Source organism: Molothrus ater, chromosome 6 (genome assembly GCF_012460135.2).
Source record: "Molothrus ater isolate BHLD 08-10-18 breed brown headed cowbird chromosome 6, BPBGC_Mater_1.1, whole genome shotgun sequence".
NCBI classification, from domain to species: Eukaryota; Metazoa; Chordata; class Aves; order Passeriformes; family Icteridae; genus Molothrus; species Molothrus ater.
Window position 1 is genome coordinate 4,451,149 of NC_050483.2, and position 23,820 is coordinate 4,474,968.

Sequence of the window (23,820 nt, forward strand, 5' to 3'; positions counted from 1 at the left end):
ACTCAATTCCCTCAATGAATGCAAGGAATGAGAGCAATACTTACCTCTTCTTTACATGTTAGATATATGTGATATTTGTAATGATGGAGTGAGTGATACAAAGAATACAACTGTATTTTTTCTGGATCTACTGTAAACTCCTGCAAAAAGAACAATTATTTTAGGAAAATTCATGTTATTTACCAGGAGACATGACAGACATTTTCTTCTGTAAACCATTTTTTTCAGCAATTCAGAAATTGAGTGCTTGATTCAAATCATGATTGTGACATACCTGGCAAACTGTGATTCCCTTATATCTTAATTATCTCCTATCTCCACTTCCCATGTTGTTTTATCAAAACCAGGTGTGAGAATGCTTTCAGTCATCCTGAATGCACTGCAAACCCAAAATGGGTAAGACACACCCTTCTCAAGAAGTACTCCAAGAACTACCAAAGTTTAACTATTATTCTACCAGATCGATGGCTACCATTGCAGAAGACATAGACTTTGTGCATGAAAAAGCTGATTTAGGTGCTTACCTAAAAATTAGGTTAATTTGGCCAGAAATATGAGTGTGAGCTATATGTATAGGTCATTTGTCAAGCCACTATTTACTCCAGGGAGCTGAAGCTAAGCAAACCAAATCTAGTTAGTGCTCCCCAGGAATTCTATGAAAATAAACAATATGTGCTTCTCAAATTTTTTCCATGTTGTTTTTTATTTTTTTTTAATTTAAGATACACAGCTTCATTCCACCATGGAAAATGAGGACTGGAACAAGATAGAGCTCAATTTTTAAGAAGTGTTATCTGATCTCAGATATTACAAGGTTAACACTATTTTTATTAAATTTTTGATCTAGAAGTCATTGTATCATTTACTTTGCAGCAAATGTAAGAAACTGTTATATGATTATTATATATGTTGTTATTATTATTATAATATGACTTATTATGATGATCTACAGCAGCAATGGTGAAGGCAAACTGTTGCCCAGGAAGCTGACAAACCATGTTTCACATCTGAGTTATAATAATGACTTAATGTACTCCTTTAAATGTTGGGTTTTAACATTCCCTTGTTACAGAAAAAGCACCTCTCTCAAAGATTTTAGATTTTGATCAACCAACCAAAGCAGCTAACATATGAAGCAGTGTTTTATATAAACATGGTTATCACAGCACAAGTCAGATGGTGGCAGCAACAAACCCTGTGAACACTCACCTGTGCTGATTTAGTGGTTGATTTAGAAGCCCTCAGTGTTTTCTTGTTGTAAGCTTTACCATTCATTTTGATCTTAGACACAGATGTCCCTCCACACTTTGTCTTGGAATCCCGAGTGACCACTGTCAGTTCAGGAAAGTTTTCCAAAGCGTTCTTCAACAGACCACATAAAGACAAAGGATTATGAAAAAATCAAGAATGGCCACATTGGTGATAAACTGGCCTTCTTTAAAAAGATTAGAGTGCAAGCTATTAGGAAAAAATGTATTCTTCCACAAAGATGTGATAAAGTGTCTTTATCAGATTATACAACCAAATCTGGTTGGAAAGCATGACCACCTGCTCCTGACTACTCGAATTTTTCAAGACCAGCAGATCCTTTCACTGTACATCAGATTAACATCTGTGATCCTCTCACTAGAAAGAGAGGGGGAAAAAAAATCTCCACAGGGCAATTTTTAACTTCTAAATTACTTTCCATTCCATTTCTACCCAAGAATTTCTAAGGCTAAGTTACTTGAAGATCTCTAAGTATTTCATGCATAGTCAGGCATGTGGGCACTGGATGCCTAAATATCTCATAGGTTTTGTCCCAGATTTTGCAAATTACAAACTAATTGCATACCATCAGATCTGTAAGGCAGAAAAGCTTATGCACAGTGAAGTAGAAGGCAGGTTCAAAAAAGTACAAGTTGAAGACATTTTAACTCATGAGAGTGAACTGCATTTCTGTCAGCTTCAATTCTACATTATTTGCATGAGTAAATTTGAATCCAATTTTGTTGAACAAATACAGCATTATGTTAGCAGCTGCTTTGAAATAGTCCTGCTATGCTACATAATCTGGCCCTGAAAAATATGTTTCACATTAAATAAACATCTTTGTATTACACTCCACTGTGAGGCAGAAAGACAGACATGTGGAAAACATGAATCAATGCAGCTTAAGGACCTTACTGGGACTATTGGGTTAAAATATGAAGTTGACTCCATTTTTATATTTTCTTTTAATAAACAGTACCTGACTACAACAACTTCCCCTGCCTATAATTTATTAGCTCTTTATCTATATCAGCCATTTTTTACTTTATTAAGCAAACCTCTCAGTAAACAGCTATTAAATCTCCTGCACAGTGGTAGCAGGAACCTTGACCATCCAATCTGTGCATATCCAGTCTTCTTTGCAATACTTCCAAAGTGGAACAACTTACACAGGTTTGAATTATTCAGTTTTGCTATCCACTAAAATTGCCTTCCTCAAGGTTGATTTGGAGTGTCAAGGGGCTCTGGCCACTTCTGGAGAATTCCTAAGAACCAGAACAGTTCCATGGCCACACGACTGACCTACACCAGACAAATGTGAACTGAAATGAAGAATTAAATACTAGTGATTACTGCATCTTTTGGATGGTCATCCCCAAATGTTCTCCAAATGCCACATCATTATTTTCAAATGAAGTTTACACATTTCAGCTGAGCTGCTTCACTTACTGATCTTCAACTAAAGCAACAATTATATTTCATAATTTTGTTTGTAACAACTATTACCCAAATGATGCAACGAACTGTCAGAACTACAAAAAATGTTACAGGCAAAACTACCAAACACTGACTGCTAACTTCAGTGTCTGCTTTGGTTTATAACACAGTGCTAACATATTCCATATTAACTGTATCCAGTGGAAAAACAGTATTAAATTCATCCATGCCTATCAATGCAAAACAGTAAAAACATTCAAACTGAATGGTATCAGTGAATGACAAATGAGGTGGAACAGAAACCCTCTGTATCTTAAAGAGCATCAGATACATTTTCCTAACCAACATAAGCACTTATGATGACAAGTAGGCATTTCATTTTTATCCAAGACATCGACCCAAGGATGGCACATGTTGGCACTGTCACATCAGAAGAAAAACAGAAAAGGTTTTCTGTCCTGCAGATGACATCACAAGCAGATCCTTTCCTTACATCCATTAACTCCATTAACATCTTGCAGATGATATGATGGAATAGTCTGAAGTTAACTTCAGAGATATGATACATAATCTGCTGCTAAGTGAACACACAGCAAAGCTATTGTATTCACTATGAACTCCAGCTTCATTACATGTTGGAATTCATGTTGGTATTACAGAGAATTATAGTAGCTTTTCCCCCTTAAACTGGGGAAAAAAATCAAGTGTGGCTACCTCTCACTTTTTGTGTACTGTGAATGTAACTGAAATTCTACAAATTTGTATCTTCCCTTAACTGGTCTATCTTCTCTGCACAGACAGGTCAAAAAGAGGTAACTATTAACACAAAATTCTTACCATGACAAAAAAAACCAAGAAACAGAGGGTTAACACATGCTACCTCTCTGAGGCTCTGTGCACTTGAAATTACACAGCCCTCCCCAGGCCTTTTTGCTGTAAGGAGGAAACCACAAGTAATTCTGTTCAAGGAGGTACAAATTGTTCAGCTGTTGGGAAAACATCAAAACTAACATAAAAAAAAGTTCAAGAATCATGTGAATTGCAGCTGTTTCTCTGGTTGATGGTGGTCTCCTCCCTGAAACAAAGCCCCCTTATGTACCACAGAATTTACCAGACATGGAATGGGAGAAAAGGTTTCATGATGGAAAGGAGCAGAACTTTCAAGTCTGTTATTATCCCCCTCCTCACCTAGTTGTCAGATATGAACTCACAGCAGAATAAAGAACAGCACTCATTCTCCAAGTGTCTCTGTGCTGTGGGACAGTGCAGAGGAAAGGGGGACAGGGAAAGTGAGGCAAAGCACAAGTTTGGTGATGGTGTTCATAGTCAGGCCTGCTTTCCTGTTGGCCTCAAAACTGTTACAAGAACAAATCATCAGTCTGATTACAGACACTGACAAAAGGATGTTTTGTTCCCAAGCAGCAGGACAAGAGAAAATGGGATATTTAGAGTGGATACTATAAAAGATTTCCTCACCAGGAGAGTTATGAAGTACTAGAACAGGCTGCCCAGGGAAGTGGTGGAGTCACCATCCCTGGAGGTCTCTGAAACACGTGCAGCAGATGTGGTGGCACTTTGGGGCAGGGTTTAGTGGTGGACTTGGCAGTGCTGGATTAACAGCTGGAATTGATCTTTTCTAACCTACATGAGTGAAAATCACCTTCCTGCACTTGCAAACTCTGCATTGCTGCTTGGAGGGTGGGTGGGAACAGTGGGAAGCACAGTGATTATCCTCCTGTTTACCTTCTCTCTACTGAGATGGTACGGCTTCTCTCTTCCCTGGCCACATCCAGACCTGTTTTTTTATTACCACGCCAAAGCTGCTGTAATATGGGCTTGTTATCCACACTTTTCTCAACCTTCCATGCTGAAGATACATGAAAGAGCACACAAATGAGTTGTTCTTGCATCCCTCTGTCCTGGTTTTAAACTCCTCTGATCATGTTCTCTACTTCAAAGAGGTTCAGACATCTGCTCCACAGCATAGCTATTTCATGTAAAAGTTTATTTTTAGGCAATACAATCACTTAACCAAAAGCTCTAGGACAGGAAACAGATTTTCTTTTGGCAAACTTGAAAAGCTTAAAGGAAAAAAATGCTTGAGAACGAACCAGAAAGTATGGGGAGTAAAACTAGAACGTCACCTTTGCAGTATGAAACTCCTCCATCCCAAAATGTTCTCCAAATGCCACATACAAGCACTAAATTTATAACTGCTGCTCCAAATGAGTTTTAAGCTGTGCCTGCATGGTATGAATTCAGTGATTTACCCAAAACACCACTTTTAAAAGCTTTTAAATTTGAAAGAGAGTACCTTGAAAGCATGATCCAAGCGCAATTTGGACAGCAGCCTTTTCCTGTTGTCATTCAGCATTCCATCAATCTTTCTCATGTGAGGCAAAAGCAGCTCATCTAAAAGACACATCAAAAACCCACAGCAGTTGATTATTAAGAGATGTACAATAATGAGATTCATATTCATTCTATACTTTGACCCATTAATATACAATGTGAGAAGTAAAAAATAAAGCAATTGGCACATAATCTAATTTCAAATGTGAGAGAAAAATCTTTTTTTTTTTAATCAGCCCACTAAGCTGGTAGATAGTATGAAGTTTAATTGCTGACTGCAATCCTGCTCCTTCTCTGAGTTTCCTTTGCTGCAAGGATAAATTCAGATACAGCAATACAGAGTATAAATATTAGAGACAATTTTACACCAATTCCTAGATAATCCTCTTCTGTGCAATACAGCTGGCAGTTTTATGAAGACAAGTAGGTGGTTTTGACATTTGTTATTCCATTTTACAAGAAATGGTCCTGCTGGCATTTATAACAAAAAAAAAAAGAGGAAAGTGCTTACTGAAAGTTATCTGATAAACCACTGTGAATTGAACAATATACAGCTGAACATAGGCATGTGGCCAGGAATAAAAATTTACAGCTCAGTATGGAGCATTTTATAAATAAAGTCAATTACTTTGATTTTAGTGGGACTACTGACATAATACATGGGTCTGAAATCTTGAGATAAGTGTGCACTGATGCACACTCAAATCAAGAGAGGCAGGAGAGGAGAGGCTAGAAAAGATTTTTTTAAACATAGGCAAACAGAATATAGTACAAAACAACAGCTTGCAACTAAATAATACATGAAAGGATTTATCTTTTGGAACTTTCATCTTTGAACATGAGTGTTTTACTAAATTTTGAGAAATAAGAGTTTTGACTTGTACCCTGGAGTCTACTAGGATAAACAAATCCAAATATTTTGTCTTCAAAGAAAAAGTGTGCATAATATCATTTTCTTTGATCAGGGTTTCAAGATTTCAGAGTTTAAAAAGCTGCACTTTTAATAGTAGGAGGAATCATATCTACTTATAGTTATATGCCTATTTCTTCATAAGAAAGCAAACAGACTTGAAACTCTGATTTTAAATAAATCTTTGCTAAGGTTTGAAGTACAGTAACTGTAGAACAAATAGCTCAATTCTGACATTCACAGCAAAATTCTAATGCAGCAAAGAAGATAAAACAATATTTCTAAGTTACTTTGACTGTTCAAAGAGATAATGCAAAAATATATACATACATCCATAACATGTCTAGATTCTTCAGCTGAGGTTGTGTAACTCGAATTTTGTTATGTTTGTGGGGTTTTTTTTAAAGAACACTTGCTTTATTGATTAATAACCTTAAGATCTAGTAAGAACACACAAGTGTTAAACATACTGTACCATTGCTCTTTTCCAAGGCTTGCATTGTGTCTGGATCCAAGGCAATGCTCACAAGCAACTCCATGTAGCTCTTGAAAGTCTCTTTCATAGCTCTTGTATTCAAAAAACGAGTAACAAGTGGAGCTGGAGGTACAACCTCTGAAAAGTCAACAGCACAGAATGATTTTTTCCCCCTTCAATATCCTAAAAACACTTGTGTTTTTCAAAACTGAAGGTTTCTCTCTTAAAACAAAAGTGACCCCTACTGGTACCCCAAGAGATGAAAGTTCAGTGCAGTCTACTGCAATAAACTACTTACACATCAAAAACAGGGGCAGACACCAAGTATGGTAAAAATGGTTCCATTTTTAACTATCAGTATTTAGATTATATTTTAAGGAGTTAAAACATTTTCCTATTAGTGTAGATGAAAGTTCAGAGAAACAGGATAATTTATAACTTCAGTCAAGTGAAGTACCCTAAGTGCCCTAATTTTCACATCAAGTACCTCCCAAAATTGCAAAATTTGAAATCATCCAAAGGAAAAAGAATTTTTGAGTACTAATGATGTCACCTAGGAGCCTGCATACCATTGAATCATTTTTAAACTCGCAAAAAAAAAAAGGTTAAAAAAAATTTATCAGTGAAGAGATATAGGCATACCTATGCTTCCTCTGAGGAAGCTTTTAATTTTTCATACACAGCAATTTTAACATGCACATCAGAAATAGGAAGCATTCTGCAGCTTTTTATAGGCTCCATGTCTGACACCAGGGCTTTGCAGTGATTCAGACAGCAAGGCTGTTAAACTCCCTCAGGGATGACCATAATCACACCAGGTTACTTGAGGTCTTAAATATGGAGAGTGTTACTTGGGCAAGTTTGCTTGAAAATGATTTCAAAGGTGCTGTCCTCACAGAGGCAGTGTGCCAGTACACCAGTGATGGTGTATCTATATTTAAAAGTCACCAGGATGCTTTAGAAATGCAGCAATAATAAAGTATGAGCAATCCACAGCTTTGTTTCAAACACACAAGAAATAGAAGCCTGCAAAATGCACTGTAAATCTGCTAGCACAGGTAACCCCTATAAACACTGGAAACTTCAGAAATCCCTTTTTCTTCTGGAGAGCTCCTGCAAACATTGCATCTCAATGTTCTATCGATGTCTTAATAGCAAATCTGCTCAGCAGGCCACATTTGAACAATTGGCATTCAGACAAGCAATGGAGCAGCCAAAAACTCAACTGCTTTTTCCCCTTGGTTCTGAAAAAACAGCAGCATCTGAATTCTGCCCACTTCTGAATGCAAGCAAACACTACAGGAATGTTATTTTAGACATGACGTTCAGTTGCAAAGGAAAACTAATGAAGAATCTCATTCTTAAGATTTATTCAAAAAACAAATTGGTTTCTCCTCCTCCAATTGTACCCAGTACAGACAGCAAGTGGTAAAATATGTACTCATGTAGATAAACTACATTTGAGATAAATTCAGTTGTACACATTCGCTTAAACACCAACAGCAACTGAAGTTTTAAGAAACTCATTTTTCACGGCACTGTTGGATTTTATATTTTCTTTCTGAGGCTTGTACAGAAAAATGTGCAAGATCAAACAATGTAATTTTCTAATACTCTTCTCAGTTCAGTTCAAAAGGGCCTGGGTGCCAGCAATGGTATCTTACTCACCATCTTCTTCACTCTGGGCCTCAGGTGAAGAATCAGACTGGGAAGATGAAAATTCTTCTTTCCACTTTTTCCTTTTCTTTGGTGGTGGTTCAGCCTTTACCTTTGGCTGTTTAGCTTTGGGTTTCACAGAAGAGACTTTTGTTGCTGCTGGTTTTGGTGTTGGTGGATCAGGGGGTTTGATGTTGCTATTACTAGGTTTGCAGTGAATAGTTCTGCAATATTACGAGGAGAATGTTTATGAATATAATTACCACACAAGTTTTGGCAGTAATAAAATAGCTATAATCTTATTTAACCAGAATATACTCCCCAAGTGATGATATACACGTACTTCACTGTAACTGGGTATTAGGTTGTACCCATTTTATATACTACTATATTTTTGAAATAATACTTGACCAAACAACGCCTTTCTCCCATCCCTCAGAACAGGAAACAAACAGGAATGTTAATATCAGAAACACAAAGTTCTGTACTTTAGGACTGATAACACAATACAGTTATGAGAGCATGGCAGTCAATACAATCTTGGGAAGTGTTAAGAGTTTTGTCAGGATGGGAAAGCAGTGATATGTACAGCAGAAACCTTGCCAGTAACTTCTGGAACACTGAGAATAATTCTAGACATCTGTCAGAAATGGAGATTTCAAACCAAAATGGATGGAGATAACAGACAGAAGAAGGATGAGAGCAAAGGAAAGTCTGTCCCAAAGGAGGAAGCTGAAAGACCTCACTTAACGGAGCTCAGTGAAACACACACAGAGGTGGGACCTGACTGATTTCTCCAGAAATACAACAGTACAAATACAACAGAAATACAACAGAAGTACAAACAGAAAGAAAAGCCAAAAGCGGTGTTGAGAGAACAGCAGAACCATAACAAGCTCATCACGATCATGTTTTGTTAAAAGAGGGGGTTGCTTCAGAGCACTGCAAGAACAGGTACTGGAACAGCCTTCCACAGCCCAAGAAAAAAGGAGCATCAAAATGCCAGCTACTTTTAGTAGAACAGGATTATTTCACAAAATTGATTATCTGATGGCACTGCTTTCTTTGAGAGCAAACTAGACTTAAAACTCCAGTGCTTTCCTGCATAAAGAGCACTGTCATGAACATCTGACAGGATTGTGAAGAAAGCATGGCACTTCCAGTATACCAGGACAGAATGGTCATTAAGGCAACCCAGAAAAAAACTACCTAACTAGTAAAGCCCATAGGATATGAGAAAAACAACGCAAAGAAAACTAAAATCATTACACTTGCAGGCTTGTAGGGCAAAGGATGACATAGAAACAGCATGCAAAACCCTAACACCTCCAAAATAACTGATTATGGAACAGAATAGAGTAAGGAAGACAAGGCAGTAATTTATATTTAATTTCTTAAAGCAAACAGTTCTCACTTTCCATATTAAAGCACAATTAATACACTTGAAAGTTATAACTCCTGTTTATTTATACAGGTGTGTTCTTAATATGAAAACAATATGGCAAAATGAAAAACAAATTGAAATAAAATACCTTGCTGACTGCACAGGCTTGATTCGTGGTTTTTTTGAGCATACTCTGACATATTCCTTTTTGTTAGCATTTTCAACAAACTTCACATACACTCGTTTGTATTTTGTCTTTGCATCCCCAAAGTACCCAAGATACTAAAAGGAAAAAAACCCAAACCACAAGTGTTTATGTTAAGCAAAATTTGTCAGTTTTAACAAGTAAAAATTTCAATACTAAAGAAAAAAAATCAGTTTAAACTCCCGCATGTTTAAATACAACAAGCCACTCTACAGCATTTATAATTTAAACAAAATTATCCATCAGATTTCCAGATAATAATTAAAACAAAGAAAATCATGTAAGGGGAGGTATTCTGGGCTTCTTTTTTCCCCCATTATTTTATTCTCCACATGTGTTATCCCAAAAGCATTATCTGCCTGGCAAAAGGCTGCCTGTTAAAATTGTATCCTCCCTGTATCCCTCCTATTGCAGAAAGCAGTTGGTTCACAAGCTTTTTTCCACTTATTTTATTCTGGACAGGAAAACTTGTTCCTTTACAAAAGATATCAAAGTGATATCAAAATGATATCAAAGATGCCATACTAGAAAGCAGAAAATCAGTCCATGGATGTCTTTAGGGAGAGTTTGAGCTGGAGGGGGTTTTCCCCTCTAAGATGATTGCTAAGAATGTATGCCAAAATCATATTCAATTTAGTCTCCTAGCCTTGCATGAAGGAAAGCTGCTCCCATGAGGCTTCCCAAGGAATTCTGAGGACTCACACTGTTAGTAGCAGCAAACTCTCTGTGGCCGTCACGCACTTCAGGAACAAACTTCTGCAATAAAGCCTTCTGTACTTTCCAGATAGCTGGAGGCTCTTTTCCTGTCTGCAAAGCAACCTGGAAGAACATAAAATTGTTTGCTAAAAGCAGTGCTTATTTTTCTTCCAGAAATGTGTTTGTGCATCACATTTTCGAGGAAGTAACCCAAGGATAAAATGTAAATAAAGTCATTTAAAATTCCAACACCATTGTTATTAAGTCCTGTTTGCATCAAGGCAAGTGTGTAATTATCAGCTTGAATGAGAATTTTCTGTAGATCCTACCAACAAACTACTAACTCAAATAAACCCTTTGGAAAATGTGGTCAAAACACTCATTACTTTTTCATGACTCCTGAACTAACAAACTTAAAATTCAAAATATCTCCTAACATACCTTAATCCCTTTTATAAGTGACAAGGGAATATTTCAAACTGATAACACTTGTCTTGTGTGACAAAGCAGCATTACTTAATTTAAAACTGCACCTTAAGAGGACAAGCACAGAACAAGTAATCAAAAATATTAGAAATTTTCTAACAGTAAGAACATTGCTGGCTATGATAGCAACAAAAGGAAAGATCAACACACAGAAGAATTAAAATGGTGAAGCAACAAAACCAAACCAAACAATCAAAGACAACAAGGAAATTCACATAAACTCATGTGAAGTGTTGTACTGGTTGCTTATGGCAATAATTGCTTGTTGAAATACAAAGCAGATCCTCTTACAAAGAACCAGAAGCCAATTCCATTCAAGTTCTTTTGCAAAGTTTCACTTGAAAGTCTACTCCTATCTTAAAAAAAAAAAGTAGTCAAGAGCCTTTGAAAAATTTATGCTGTTTAATATTAAAATAGGTAATTCCAAGTTCTAACAGAGGTTTCCAGCACACAGATTTACTTTATTATGTATGTAGCATAAAATGGGTCATGTACATTCAAGACATGTTTGTAATCTGCACTAGAAAGACACCTTTAAGGCATTTTGGCAGCAATCAGGGAATATTAGAATAGAAAGAGAAAACTAATCTGCAGCCTTTCCTCTTCTGGTAGTTCCTTGAGGCTAAATTCATATGCAGGGGTTTTGTGCTGTGTTTCCCCCCCAGCAAATATTCAGATTACCTTTAGTGTCTCTATATCTTCAATCTTCACTACAAATTCATCACGTTCTCTGTACATCCCCTCTCCTTCACTGTCCATATTCTCCTCATCAGTACATCCTTCTATTGCAACAGTCTCCTGCATTTTTGCCAATTGTTCTGAAGTCACAGCATCCTGTTGAGCTACTTTTAAGGGGTCAGCTGGATTCATTTTCTCCTGCACATTGCCTACAGGAGCAGCTGTCTGTGGAGATTCCTGCTTTACTACAGCACTGGTGGTGGTGGCAGCAGCAGTAACAACTGTCACTTTTTCAGTTTCTGAAGAAAAAAATCCAAATTTCAGTTAAATTATCAAGGATTAGCAATGTAATATGGAGCTAGGTTTCTCTTCTTTTCTGTTACAATTTATATTAAAAGCAACTATTCTAGGAAAAATACCTGTTCTAGGAGTTAAAGTAGAAGCAGTATTTGACCACAACTAAATCTTAAACAAAACCAGAATACTGTAACTAATATACCTCTGTTTGTATTAAACTGCTACATCTGTTAGCATCTGGAATTAACAAAACTGAATGCTTTGGAAAACAATTTGATAGTTATAGACATGATCACCAGGTAATACTGCTGTACTTTGTGACAATAAGCAAATACAACAGTAAAGGTTACAACATCTTGTTATCTGCTGATAAATCTTTTGAAATTGGATTGCAGAAAGAGAAATACACATGAAATATGAAAACATTTTCTGTGTGACTTTTGGACATTTATAATTTATATCTTGTGATAATGTAACTGGAAGTTCCAGATTAAAACTTTAGCAATAGCCTAATGATTTTTAATATTAACAGAGGTGACCAATGAGAACTGATGATACAAAACAAAGAAGGGAAAAGAACATTCCTTTCCTCCTCTATTCCAAAGAGCCAAAGAGAAGTCCCACCTTTCAAAATTATTCTTTCCCACCTGAAAAAAATTAGAATCCTTTTTAGATATTACTTTACAATCTTCTATGTGTGCTAGTTTTAACATTGACTTGCTGATCTAAAAGAAATCAAGTTATATTAACTATAATACCATTACTAATATCACTCAGAAAACTTAAACCACTTCACAGTTTTGTTACAATCACTGCTAATTGTTGACTTTTTCACTTGAAAAAATATACAAAAGATAATGTAACATATTTTAACAAAAGTGACTCCAAACAAATGAGTTAAAAGTCAAATTAATGTGTCAATACAAAAGCTATATACCTAATTAAGTGAAGATTCACTAAATCCATTCAAAAAATTGTTAATTTGGCATGTGAAATGTGTTCTTCCAGATACATCACCTCACATTATTGAAATATGTTCTATTTCTTCAGTGAGAGAGAGCTCTGACAGCTTTAATTAGCCACACCATTATTAGTTGCTCATGTATATTTACATATTTGTCAGAACAGCAGATAAAGGTACATGTACTACTTAATACTATCAACAAAAGACTATGTTTTAATATTTGTCTGTCTGTACTTATTTGCAAAAACAGACAAAAAAAGCTATTACCAGAAAACCTGCAAAACACCAGCAAGAAAGGAAGAGAGATGTCATGGTTAAGCATCTTGTACAAACAATCTTGTGTGTCACAAAACAGGAAGGTGAATTCAAGAAATTGGTGACATAAATTTTACATCCTTATGGATAACAAAGAAGATACAATCATATCGTAAAAGAAATCACTGCAAAGAGAACACTAATGGAAATGCTCACTAATGGAAATGCTCACCCACCAAAAAAACCTATTTGAAAGATTTCTTTGGACATTGTACACAGAAATGGCTTAACTAAAATTAACAAACTTCAGCAAGAGGCTCATGCCTTGGCACTGCCCAGATTTCAGCTTTCTGGTAAGAAAAACAATCACTGCTTTCTTGTTTGAAATATATATTCAACTGAAAGACACAGAAGGAACGTCATCCTCTGTAAGAGCCTTTTTGAAATGCATGCACTTAAGGTAATTACATAGAAATAGCCACAGAAAAAACCAGAATAGTAATTAAGATAAAGCATTGTTCAGCATCTCAATGTATTCTGCAATGATTTCCCAGTATCTTAGGTGTGATTATTACAATTCAAGTTTAATTTTGCTATCTATTTTTCAGTAGGTCATGTCACACCTAGAGAAAAAAAATTCTCCCTTTCTCCTTTAATCTAAAAAGGGAAACCATTACTTCATTCTCCCTTGTTAAGAATCAGCTTATGGGTCACAGGTTCTGAATCCTGAGAAGAGTTAAAGAAATGTTTCATTTTCTCCCTGTGATTATTTTGGAAGACAATGGTATTTCTCTGGAATTAGTACAATTATATGATTGCCTGGATTGTTTCTAATTGCTTACCAGAGGGGAAAAAAAATAAATCTTTACTGAAGAGACCTGTCCAGGCAAAAATATTCTGTATGCTGAAAATACTTCAAAACAAAGCATCATCAGTTAAAAGCTCTGAACATGGATGTACAGCATGGATGTAACACAACTGAAACTGAAAAAGTGTGGGAAAAACTAATTACTACTGTGATCAGTGGCTGCTGCCTGCCACTCCCTGCCCAAACCAATCCTTCCCAGGTTTTGCTCTTTTGTTAGTAACCTATCAACACACATGGAGCTACAACACCCCTGATCAATATGGCTCAAATGACTCCTACATTGGACCATGAGTAGCAGTTTACAACAAGTAAATGAGTGCAGTTTACAAGAGCAAAAGTTGTTTCACACACATATCCAGGGCAACTTGATTGTCACAGAAAATGAGTGTTTACCTAGCAAGAACTTATAACCTGCTGATGGCAATTATGAATATATTCCCTTGCTAGAATTTTTTTAAAATAGGTTTAGAACCTCTGACATGTTTTGTTGATGTTCCCAGATGAAAATCATATGTAGTGTTTCAAGCCAGAATCGAAGAGAACACACACATTATTCCAACTCCAGGCTAAAATAACTTTTTGGCATTAGTCCTATTTAAGTAGCATGAAAAAGTTTATTTACATATTTTCTAATTGTGGAAAACACTATTTTAGTCCATAGTCAATACACCTTTTGAAGAAAACTCTTAATTGTGGCCAAAATCAAATCAAATTAAAACCTTTACCTGAAGAGAGATAAAATTATTCTTTTTTTTGTCCCATCAGCTACAAAAATCTCCTTCAACATATGCACCTATAGTAACCCTTTTACCTGATTTGATCTTTTTGTCAGATGTTTCATCCAGGGCTGACAATGCAGTAGAGATGCTCTTTTGAAGATCATGGTTGCCACCCACAGAATCATCTTCATCAGAAGAAAATGAAGGCAGCGTTTCTAAATTTTTCTTAAGTTCCTCATCGGCTTTTTTGGTTGGACTTTCTCCACTGACCTCAGCAGCCACAGGCGCTGCTGCTGCTGGCTGAGGCTTTGCAGAGGGCTGTAGGCAAGGGGCACGAACTATTTGTGTGACTGGTCTCCTAGTCCTGTTTGGCATTCGTACAGCTGGAGTGGAAAACTGTTGCCTAGGCCCAGACTTTAGAAAGTCTAAAAAAGATGCAATAAATCCTGTTCTGACTTCAGGCTGTTTTTCTTCAACTTCTTTAATTTTTTGCCTCATTCTTTCCTGATGTTGGTAAGTATCATAACAACCTTCAGAAACAGGAGAAGAGTATGTGAAACACGCATCATTTCCTCTTGAATTTTGACGTTTACACTGTCCACTTCTTTTTACCTGTTTCTGGGTTGCACTGTCATCTTCTGCAGCATTTTTGTTTTGACTTTTTCCTTTGCTTTTTTTCTTCTGAAGGTTCCCTTGAGTTAAATCTTGGCATTCTTCTTCAGTTCTATTAATGGCTCCATCTGCACTTTGAGGCACAGACAGAGGCTGCAATGGAACCTTAGACTGGTTACCTGCCACTGTACCATCATCACCACCCACATTAAAATCATTCTCCGAAGCAGCACTTTCCTCACTTAGGCTCCTACCACTTGAAACAAACTCTGTCTCCCTTGCATTCAGTGCACCATCAACAGAAGCATCATTATCTTCTTCAGACTCATGACTGATGCTAGATTGTTTCTTCACTCGAACAGCCTCCTGCTCTTCCTGACCAGGACCAAGGGTGGGAGAGGTCATTCTTATTGGTACAGTCTGATCAGAAGTTTCAAGGTGCTGTTGATCCAGGTTCACAGCTTTTGTCTGTATTGTTGACACTGGGGTAAGATTTAGAGTAATTTGGCCTCCATTCAGAGAAATATTATTTCTACTTGCTGGCTTTCCAACTACAGTAGGTGAGGCACTGAAAACAGAAGACACGTGTCTGGAATCCAACGATCGGAACTGCGTTTTAGACTCCTCACTATTCTCAACAGTTTGGATTTCCTCTTCATTAGAGGCCGATTTGGCAAAGTCAGATGGTGTCACTCCACAGGCTGCTGCTGTTGCTGCTAAGATGTCATCCACGTTGGATAATATATTCCTCTCATCGCTGAGAAGCATAGATTCTGGGAAGCATATCGAACTAAGAGAAACAAACTGATTTTTTGCATCATGTTGATTTGTCTGAGTAAAGTGATCTTTTGCTGTCAAATGCTGCTGTAGTGGTTTTGAAGACTCAGAAATGTCCATTTTCATTACTTCTGAATTCTGACTATGAAGCTGTTGCTGAGAATGACCCCCATTACTTTGAACAATGTGACCATCCATCTGAAGGAACGGATGTGCCACCTGCTGAGGACTCTGTATTCTTTGCACTTGTGGTGATGCCTTTGCTTGTCCTAAACCGGACTGCAGGATTGACTGGTGAAGGATTTGCAAGTCACAGGTTGACTCCAGCAGTACCTGTGCACTGGGCAAGCACAGCTGATGACCATGTCTTAAAGCATGAGGCTGCACCTGTGGTGGTGTGCTAATGACTTGGCCCTGCTGCTCTTGAGCTTTACTCTCATGTACCTTATGCATAAGGGAATGCTGCTGGTTTAGTTCCTTAGCACTCACAGCTCCCTGTGTTGTTCTCATTAAATTCGCTGTCTTTTTGATATCATGGCTTAGGCTGCTGATATGGCCAATGTGTTGGGAAAGCTGTTCCACAGAACTGACCATTCTTTCATCTTTTTTTGTTCCTTGAAGAGTAAGTCCAACAACCTGATCTTCAAGACGAGAGTTGCTTCTGATTACACTTTGAGAGTATCTGTCATTTGCTTTTGAGACCCTGTAGGATGCATCCTGAGCATTGATCTCCTCCTCTGTTAGGCTTTGAGTGGAAGATTCAAGAGCAGCTTGCTGTTGCAATGCCTGCATGTCCTGCATTGATAATTCCTCCTCCTGTTTTGACGAGGCGTACAAGTTAGAGTCAGACTTCCTTTTAACATAGGACTTTGTTTCTGAGGAAGGTCTGTTGTTCTGCAGCGTCTGGGAGTGAGCTGGGGATGCAAAAGGAGACTGGACAGATGGCAAAAACTTTTGAGACTGTGGAGAGGAGGATTCTTGTGACTGAGAGTTCTGAGAAGAATGTAAAGAAATATAGCTTTGATTAGGGCTCGAGGCTGGAAGAGTTTGTACCCGAGGAGAGGCATTAAAGGAAAGAGAAGGCGACGTTAATGTTAAGGACTGCCCTGAAGAATAGCTTTCTGAAGGACTAACAGCTGCTAAAACTTGTGACTGAGATGAAAAATTAACTTGGGACTGGGTAACTGGAGATAAACCCTGAGAGTGACTAGAAGAGTAGTTCTGAGCTTGGCTGACTGAAGAGAGTTCCCTCATTTGCCCAGAGTAGTTCTCATTTGGAACTGAGGTCAATACCTGTTCCTCTGAGGAATAATTTAGAGTCTGACTGTCAGAAGTAATAGCTTGTGATTGCCCAGAAAAAGTCAATGTTTTATACAGTGAGGGCAGCTTCTCAACCTTACTGGATGAGAAATCCTGTGAGTGGCTGACAGGTGGCACATTCTGAGCCTGGCATGAAACGTAGTTTTGGGACTGACTGACTGACAAGAGGCTGGGGAGCTGTGCTGTAGAATAGATCTGTGCTTGGCCTGTAATGACAGAACTCTGGTTTTGTGCAGTTTTGGCATAGCTTTGTGTCTGCACAGTGGGAGCTACACTCTGAGGTTTGGGGGTCTTTGTTGACCTCGGAGGCTGCTTCATGGAACAGTTTTTCACTTTTGCAGTGGAAGCAGAGGGAAAACCGGGCGATGGAATTGCAGATGTGTACGACTGAGCAAGTTCCACTGTGACTTGAGAAGTCTTCTGCTGTGGTCCTCCATTGCTCACCTGAGTAACATCTCCAACTGGACTGCAGGATAACGCTGAGTGCCTAGACGTATCCTGAAAGTTAACTCCACTTGTACTTGTTAAATAGCTGTGTAAGGAATGCTGTGAAACAGTCAGTTGAGGCTGGACAGACTGAGTACTGGAAGGCCGCTGGTGGTGTTTAATAACACTACATTCTCGCTGAAGTGCTCTGTCCATGGAAGCAGTGGAACCAGTGAAGACAGATGTGCTGTAGGCCTGAGACACCTGCTGGGCTCCTCCAAGGGTTGAAGGCAACAAACTGAACTGAGGCTGCAAAAGATGGGGTGCAGATTCTTGAGCAGAACGATATGTTGATGACTGGGGGGGTACACTGGTACTCAGAACGGAGCTGCCCAGGCGCTCAAATGTCAAAGCGGTTGGAACGGTGCCTTGGGATGTTTTAATCTGCAATAAGGGATCGTGGGCACTTAAGAGACCGTTGGAAGTAGCACTGAAAGTGGCATCTTGAAGAGTAAGAGAAGGGGTAGTAGCAAAGTTTCTGCTGCTGAAGGTGTTGGGATGCTGATACGCTGACAAAGCAGAGGTTGGTGGAAATGTTCCAGAGGTTGGCAAAGCTCCAGTAACAAATAGTTCTGTGGCTGTCGAGGAATGCATACCTGGAAAAAAACAAAAACAAAACAAGGAGGAAAAAGGAGCATAAGAGAGCTTTAAAAGTAACAACATTGCATTTCTTCTTGCAAGCTCTTACAGCACTTACAAATACAATGTTCTTTAGAATCACCACTCTTTTAAAAAAGCCCAGACATACATAGGGATGCACTTATCATGGGTAATTTTCAAAATGGAAATGCAGGGTTTTTTAGAATGCCAAACTCTATAGCTGCAGTGAAATGCTGAGGGAAAACCTCATATCCTTAAGATGCAAATTGTTGATTAAAATGCTTGTACAAGATTAATTCTGCTTTGAAATGGAAGGTTCTTTATTAGTTTTTATTTCAGTTTAAAAAGGACGTCATAGTGAACTGATCAAAAGCCCTGGCCACCTTTAATAAACAGTAAAAAGGCAAAATTACACCTTAGCAGTTGTAATACATACACAGTTTAAGAAGCAATCCCATCTCCTGGAGTTACCCTCACCAATAATTTTATAACACTGTATGGGAAACATTTCAGAGCATACAGTGAAATAGCTAATGGTCTATACACTCTGCAATTCATTTTCTTAAAGGAGGAGTTTGACTTTCAGTACAAGCAGTAAATATAATTTGTATGCTTTCTGAAGTGAGAGTATGTCCCAGATATCCTCAGACAGCAATTATCTGCATGGTGCAGAAACAACTATCCAAATGAAAAGCATATTTCTTATTTGCATCCAGCCACTGGTATGACACCCTGGCTTAAACAAGATTTCTCAACAGAATACACTACTCCAGCTGAAACAGGAGAATGAAACTCCCTTGCAAGCTTTGAGACTTAGAGCAGTGATCCATATCATTCACCCTGTAACCCTGTAATCATTCACCTTGCTTTTCACCCTGTAACTTGCAGACACTGGTGAAGTTTGTGTACTGTTTCCAAAGTCTACCAAGAAGAGCGAAGAAAGACAAGTTTATTCCCAGAGAAGCTTAAAATTTTTGCAAAGGAATCAGTTTCCTCTGGGAAATTTACCAGGGTATGCAAATCGGTTTGTATTTTAACAAAAATTAAAATCAGTGAAATGATCTGACCTTTCTAGATTCTTCTTGCACACTTAAAACACTTTTTAGCTTAGCATCATTCAAGAACAAATAAACTCTCAGTAAATAAAGTTTGTTTTGAAACAAATACTTCAATTAAAAAAAAATTTCATTTTACAATACACTAAGTCTTCTTAAGCTGATTGCAACTTAATCGTACAATCGCTTTTGAAGTTTCAGGTGAAGCTGAGAAATAAATTCTTTGTTTCTCCCTTTCAGTCCAAGACAAACTGATATGAAGAGATGTGATAGTGAAGGAATGCCAAGGTATTTTTCCTTAGTCAACAATAAGGTCTTTCTGAGTGAGAAAGCACAATCAGTGTGATAATGCACTTTTCCCCCCTATTCTAAAAAACTGCAACATCATGTACAGCTGGGTTCTCTTTTACTGATCCCTACTGCCAACACAAAGGAAGGGCCATCTGGAAGCCTCAAAGAAAGGGAAGAATTTAAACCTGTTTTAACTGCAGATGTTCATTTCTCATCTAACCTGTATTTTACCTTTCTCTTCCATAAATCAAAACCCTTCCAAATACCCGTAACTTCTTAAACCAGACAAGAGCCTGTCACAGGAGCACTACTATGACAGAACTGCTGGCCTTTATATTCCAATATTTGTTCAGGAGCAGACAAAAGGCATGGCAAAGGTACTAAGTTGTATGCACAGACACACCCTCACTACCCTAAGAAATCAGAACCCTGATAACACAGATCAAAGAAACATTTGGAAGGACAAATATAACAATGTTCTTCTTTTTTTCCCCCCAAAATCAGCAGTGGGAGGTTTGGAGAAAACCCCAAAGTAAGAAACCCTTCTGAAAACAGGTCACTTTGCAGAGTGAAGAGCTCTTGCTTTCCCTCAAAGAAGTTTGTGAAGATAAAGCTCTCAATAGACACTTGGGAGGATCAAGGGTTACAGAAAAGCAGCAAAAGTATTAAAAGACAACAGAAAGCTCAGAGAACTGGTAATAATGAAAAATGGGCTTACTAATGAGTTCTTAGTAATGAGTACTGAGAAGTCTCCCAATCATTGGTACCAACATCAAACCTGACCCACAGCATGTCTCCCCCTTCTTCACAATTCACTGTTAGGCAGGCTGCAATGGAGAAATGCTAGGACAAAGAGAAAATTATTTCTTCCCAGCTGACATTCTGATGTGAGGATGGGTCATCATAACTCTAAACTCACAACTGATTTATATTAAGGTTGTTTGCCAGATTAGCAGTGTGCATCTTCATCTGTGCTCCTACATATCTGTTTTTGTCAATAGTCAGCTAAAAGCCACAGTCTCTAGTCTCAACTTTTTGAGCAGCTCTTCACAGAATGCAGCTGCACCTTACCCTTAACAGAATGAGTGCAAACTGTCAACAAAAGGACTGCTCCACTCTGGCTACCTTGTGTCTCCTCCCCAAATCAGAACAGCAATCATACAGCTGCACTGAGACACAGATCAGCCTGCTGATACAGAGGAAAACCATCCCACCAAAGGAAAAAAGCCACTCAAACATTTTCTGCTAGATCAGTGAATAGAACCAATTCACTGCACAGCTGCACAATCACTCCATAAGATTAACCAGAACTTGAAGCTACCCACAGATGCAGTAGCAACACTTATCTTGGTGTGACTGTCTACAGCAAGCTCAAAATCTGCAGTTTCCTGCTCTGCACAGAAGGCTTGACAGATGGGGGAGGTTTGTGGAAGGCAGTCAGTCTGCCAAGAGATGGCACATTTGTTCAGTTGTAAATTAGATCCCTTATTTCTATCTGACATGCACCTCAGACCTTCTTTTTGAGAACACCTTGTTCATTATTTCTGTGTATAAAGGGGCCAAGCTACCCATAGATTTTAGTACTAATACCACAGAAAAACTGTCATAGGGAACAGAGTTTGAGAGTGAAAGATTTGCTAGGAGGTACAGGTAGTGTGCCTGAAAATGCTTGAAGTGTTAGTGAGACTAATTCCAAACAAAGCTGGGGATATAAATTTGACTTGTCAGACAGAATAATTTCCTACGTATCTAAATTCCTACTAAACAACCAGAATTTCTGCTCATATAAATCCTTTGCTAACATAATTTCATTGATATTGAAATTTTTAAATATGGAGATGTAAAAGAGGTAGAAAACATGCAGCCTTTTCAGTTAGTCAGAATATTTTTGTTTCAAATTCTCCCAAACATTCAATATAACAATGACAAAATTTATTTAAAGAGAAAATGCTCACCTGTCTGCCAGGAAGGAGCCCTGAATTGTGGTAAAAGGGTAGATCCTGAAGAGACTGCCTGAGCAGTACGAGACTCAATAGCAGAGAGAAAATTCATAACTGAAGAAGTTTCCTTAGTGTTACCTCCAGCACTGTGCATACTGGTATCAAATATTCCTGAAAGACCTGGATGATAGCAGAGAGAAATTAAACAAAACAGATAACTCAGATGAACTTCAAAGAAGCAAAATCAAATAACAGATATATGTTCATAATTCACTAAAAAACCCCACCTTATGAAACATTAGCAAAGTAAAGTACATTGATTTTTTCTGTGTTTAACTGTTATGCAGTGTTACAACTGTAAATTGAAACTTCAGTATACATTTTAAAACCTATTATTAAGTGTATGTCAAATATGATGCTTATAACAGTACTTAGGTTACACCAGTAAAATGCTTCCCTTATCTGAAGATTCACTGTTCTATTTTCACTTGGTTAAACATTCAGAATTCTTCCTGAAACATGTCCAACTTTTCTATATCCAGTTTCTCCCTTTTGGGCAGCTTATGGAAGTTTGGATACATCTATAAACTAAAGGGGTTTTGGTTGCATTCCCTGTTTCAACAAACACATCCATGTGTTTCCCATTGCTCAGACCTTTCCATAGCAGGGGGCTCAATGGGAAGCACTGGTGAGATCCAGAGCTGTGAATAACTGAGATTGTGTTGAGACTGCAATTCCAACCCTCCATCACCCTGATGAAGGACCTGGCCAGGAGATACAGACTCAGCCAGCACATGAGCTCACACACCTTTCTTTGGAACCTGGGTTGCAAAGTGAGCATGAAGAGGTCAAGTCCCATCTTCTGGGGGATCCAGAGACAGGGTATGATCAGGATCAAAGGCAGACCCCAGTGCAGCTGTAACACAGCCTGAGCCACTGCTACATTTTAAATGAATTTTAACTTTTCCCCAGCAGGGTCTCGGTGTGCACATGGCAGTACAGCAGCAGAGTGCTCCAGCTCACATCAGTTCTGCTGTTTGCTTTAGCCTGGAGAAGCTGGCAGCATTTCTGCCACTGGCCTGAAGGTACACAACTTTTGCCCTCATACATAGGCCAAATCCTGAAAAGCTGTATTTTAAAAAATAAGTGCAGCTTTTCCAAAAAACAAGATTCCAAGCATAACCTCCCTTTATATTTTCCTTTCTACTTACAACATTTTGATAAAAAGCTAACAACTGTTACCTTCCTGCTACACACTCAGCTATTCTAATACCAATTGCCACCACTTATATGACAAACTCCCTTTGATTATAAAATTCATTGACTTTAATCTAAATCACATAACAGTTGGTTTGTTTTTTTTCTTTTTCCTCTGTAGCTATTTAAGCAGTATTCTCATGATCAGGACAGTTACCAGCAGGATGTTGGGTAGTTGAGTATCCAGGAAGCTGATGAGAAGCTGTGTATGTCTGTCTGTGAAGGTCTGTTTCTGAATGTGATGAATGTCCTCCTCCATAGCTTAAACTAAGGAAGAAATTAAACATTATTAACAAAATGTTCACCTATAGAAACAAAGAACAGTTATGAAGTATCAATCACAAGCCAAAAAGTTACAGAAAGACAGGGAAACAAAAGCCCAAGATCAGATAGATCTAGTTGTGCTAGAATATCACAAAAAATGTTAAGCAGATTAAAAATGTACTATTGAAACCTAAAAAGCCAAAGGGTTTAGGGTGGGGAAAAACCTTACAAAAATCAAAGCTGACCACATAAGAGTTTATAAAGGTCTAGGTCAGAAAGACAGAGTTCAACTGTGAGAAACACTCACTGGGCACTTTTTGTAATGATTTACTGATAGCAAGTCTGCAAAGCAGATGACTATGAATACATGCCCACTTTAACATTTCCATTTTTAATTCCATTGAAACTTACAGGACCTCATTTAATTAAAAGGCTGAAATGACTAGGAAGCTGTAGGAGCAATAGTTTTTAAAACGGTTTTGGTACTTTTGGTCCAATTTAATAAAATTGACAGTGAAAGCACTACCAAGTGACAAATGCATCTTCAGACCTCCTAGCATTAAATGCAAGTTAATGATTCACAGC

The 23,820-nt window shown here is 37.9% G+C and overlaps 1 protein-coding gene across 1 annotated transcript in view; it reads right to left on the reverse strand.

Moving 5' to 3' along the window:
• QSER1 (glutamine and serine rich 1) overlaps positions 1–23,820 on the reverse strand; it is a 44,154-nt gene that overhangs the window by 4,573 nt on the left and 15,761 nt on the right. Inside the window, exons 2-12 of the mRNA XM_036384666.2 lie at positions 23,129–23,238; positions 21,730–21,894; positions 14,726–18,424; positions 11,534–11,829; positions 10,373–10,489; positions 9,614–9,747; positions 8,094–8,305; positions 6,426–6,563; positions 5,003–5,100; positions 1,210–1,362; positions 45–140 (exon numbers count right to left, since the gene is read on the reverse strand). Coding sequence (XP_036240559.1) covers positions 45–140; positions 1,210–1,362; positions 5,003–5,100; positions 6,426–6,563; positions 8,094–8,305; positions 9,614–9,747; positions 10,373–10,489; positions 11,534–11,829; positions 14,726–18,424; positions 21,730–21,894; positions 23,129–23,238 — 5,218 coding nt within the window. The remainder of the gene's footprint in view (positions 1–44; positions 141–1,209; positions 1,363–5,002; positions 5,101–6,425; positions 6,564–8,093; positions 8,306–9,613; positions 9,748–10,372; positions 10,490–11,533; positions 11,830–14,725; positions 18,425–21,729; positions 21,895–23,128; positions 23,239–23,820) is intronic.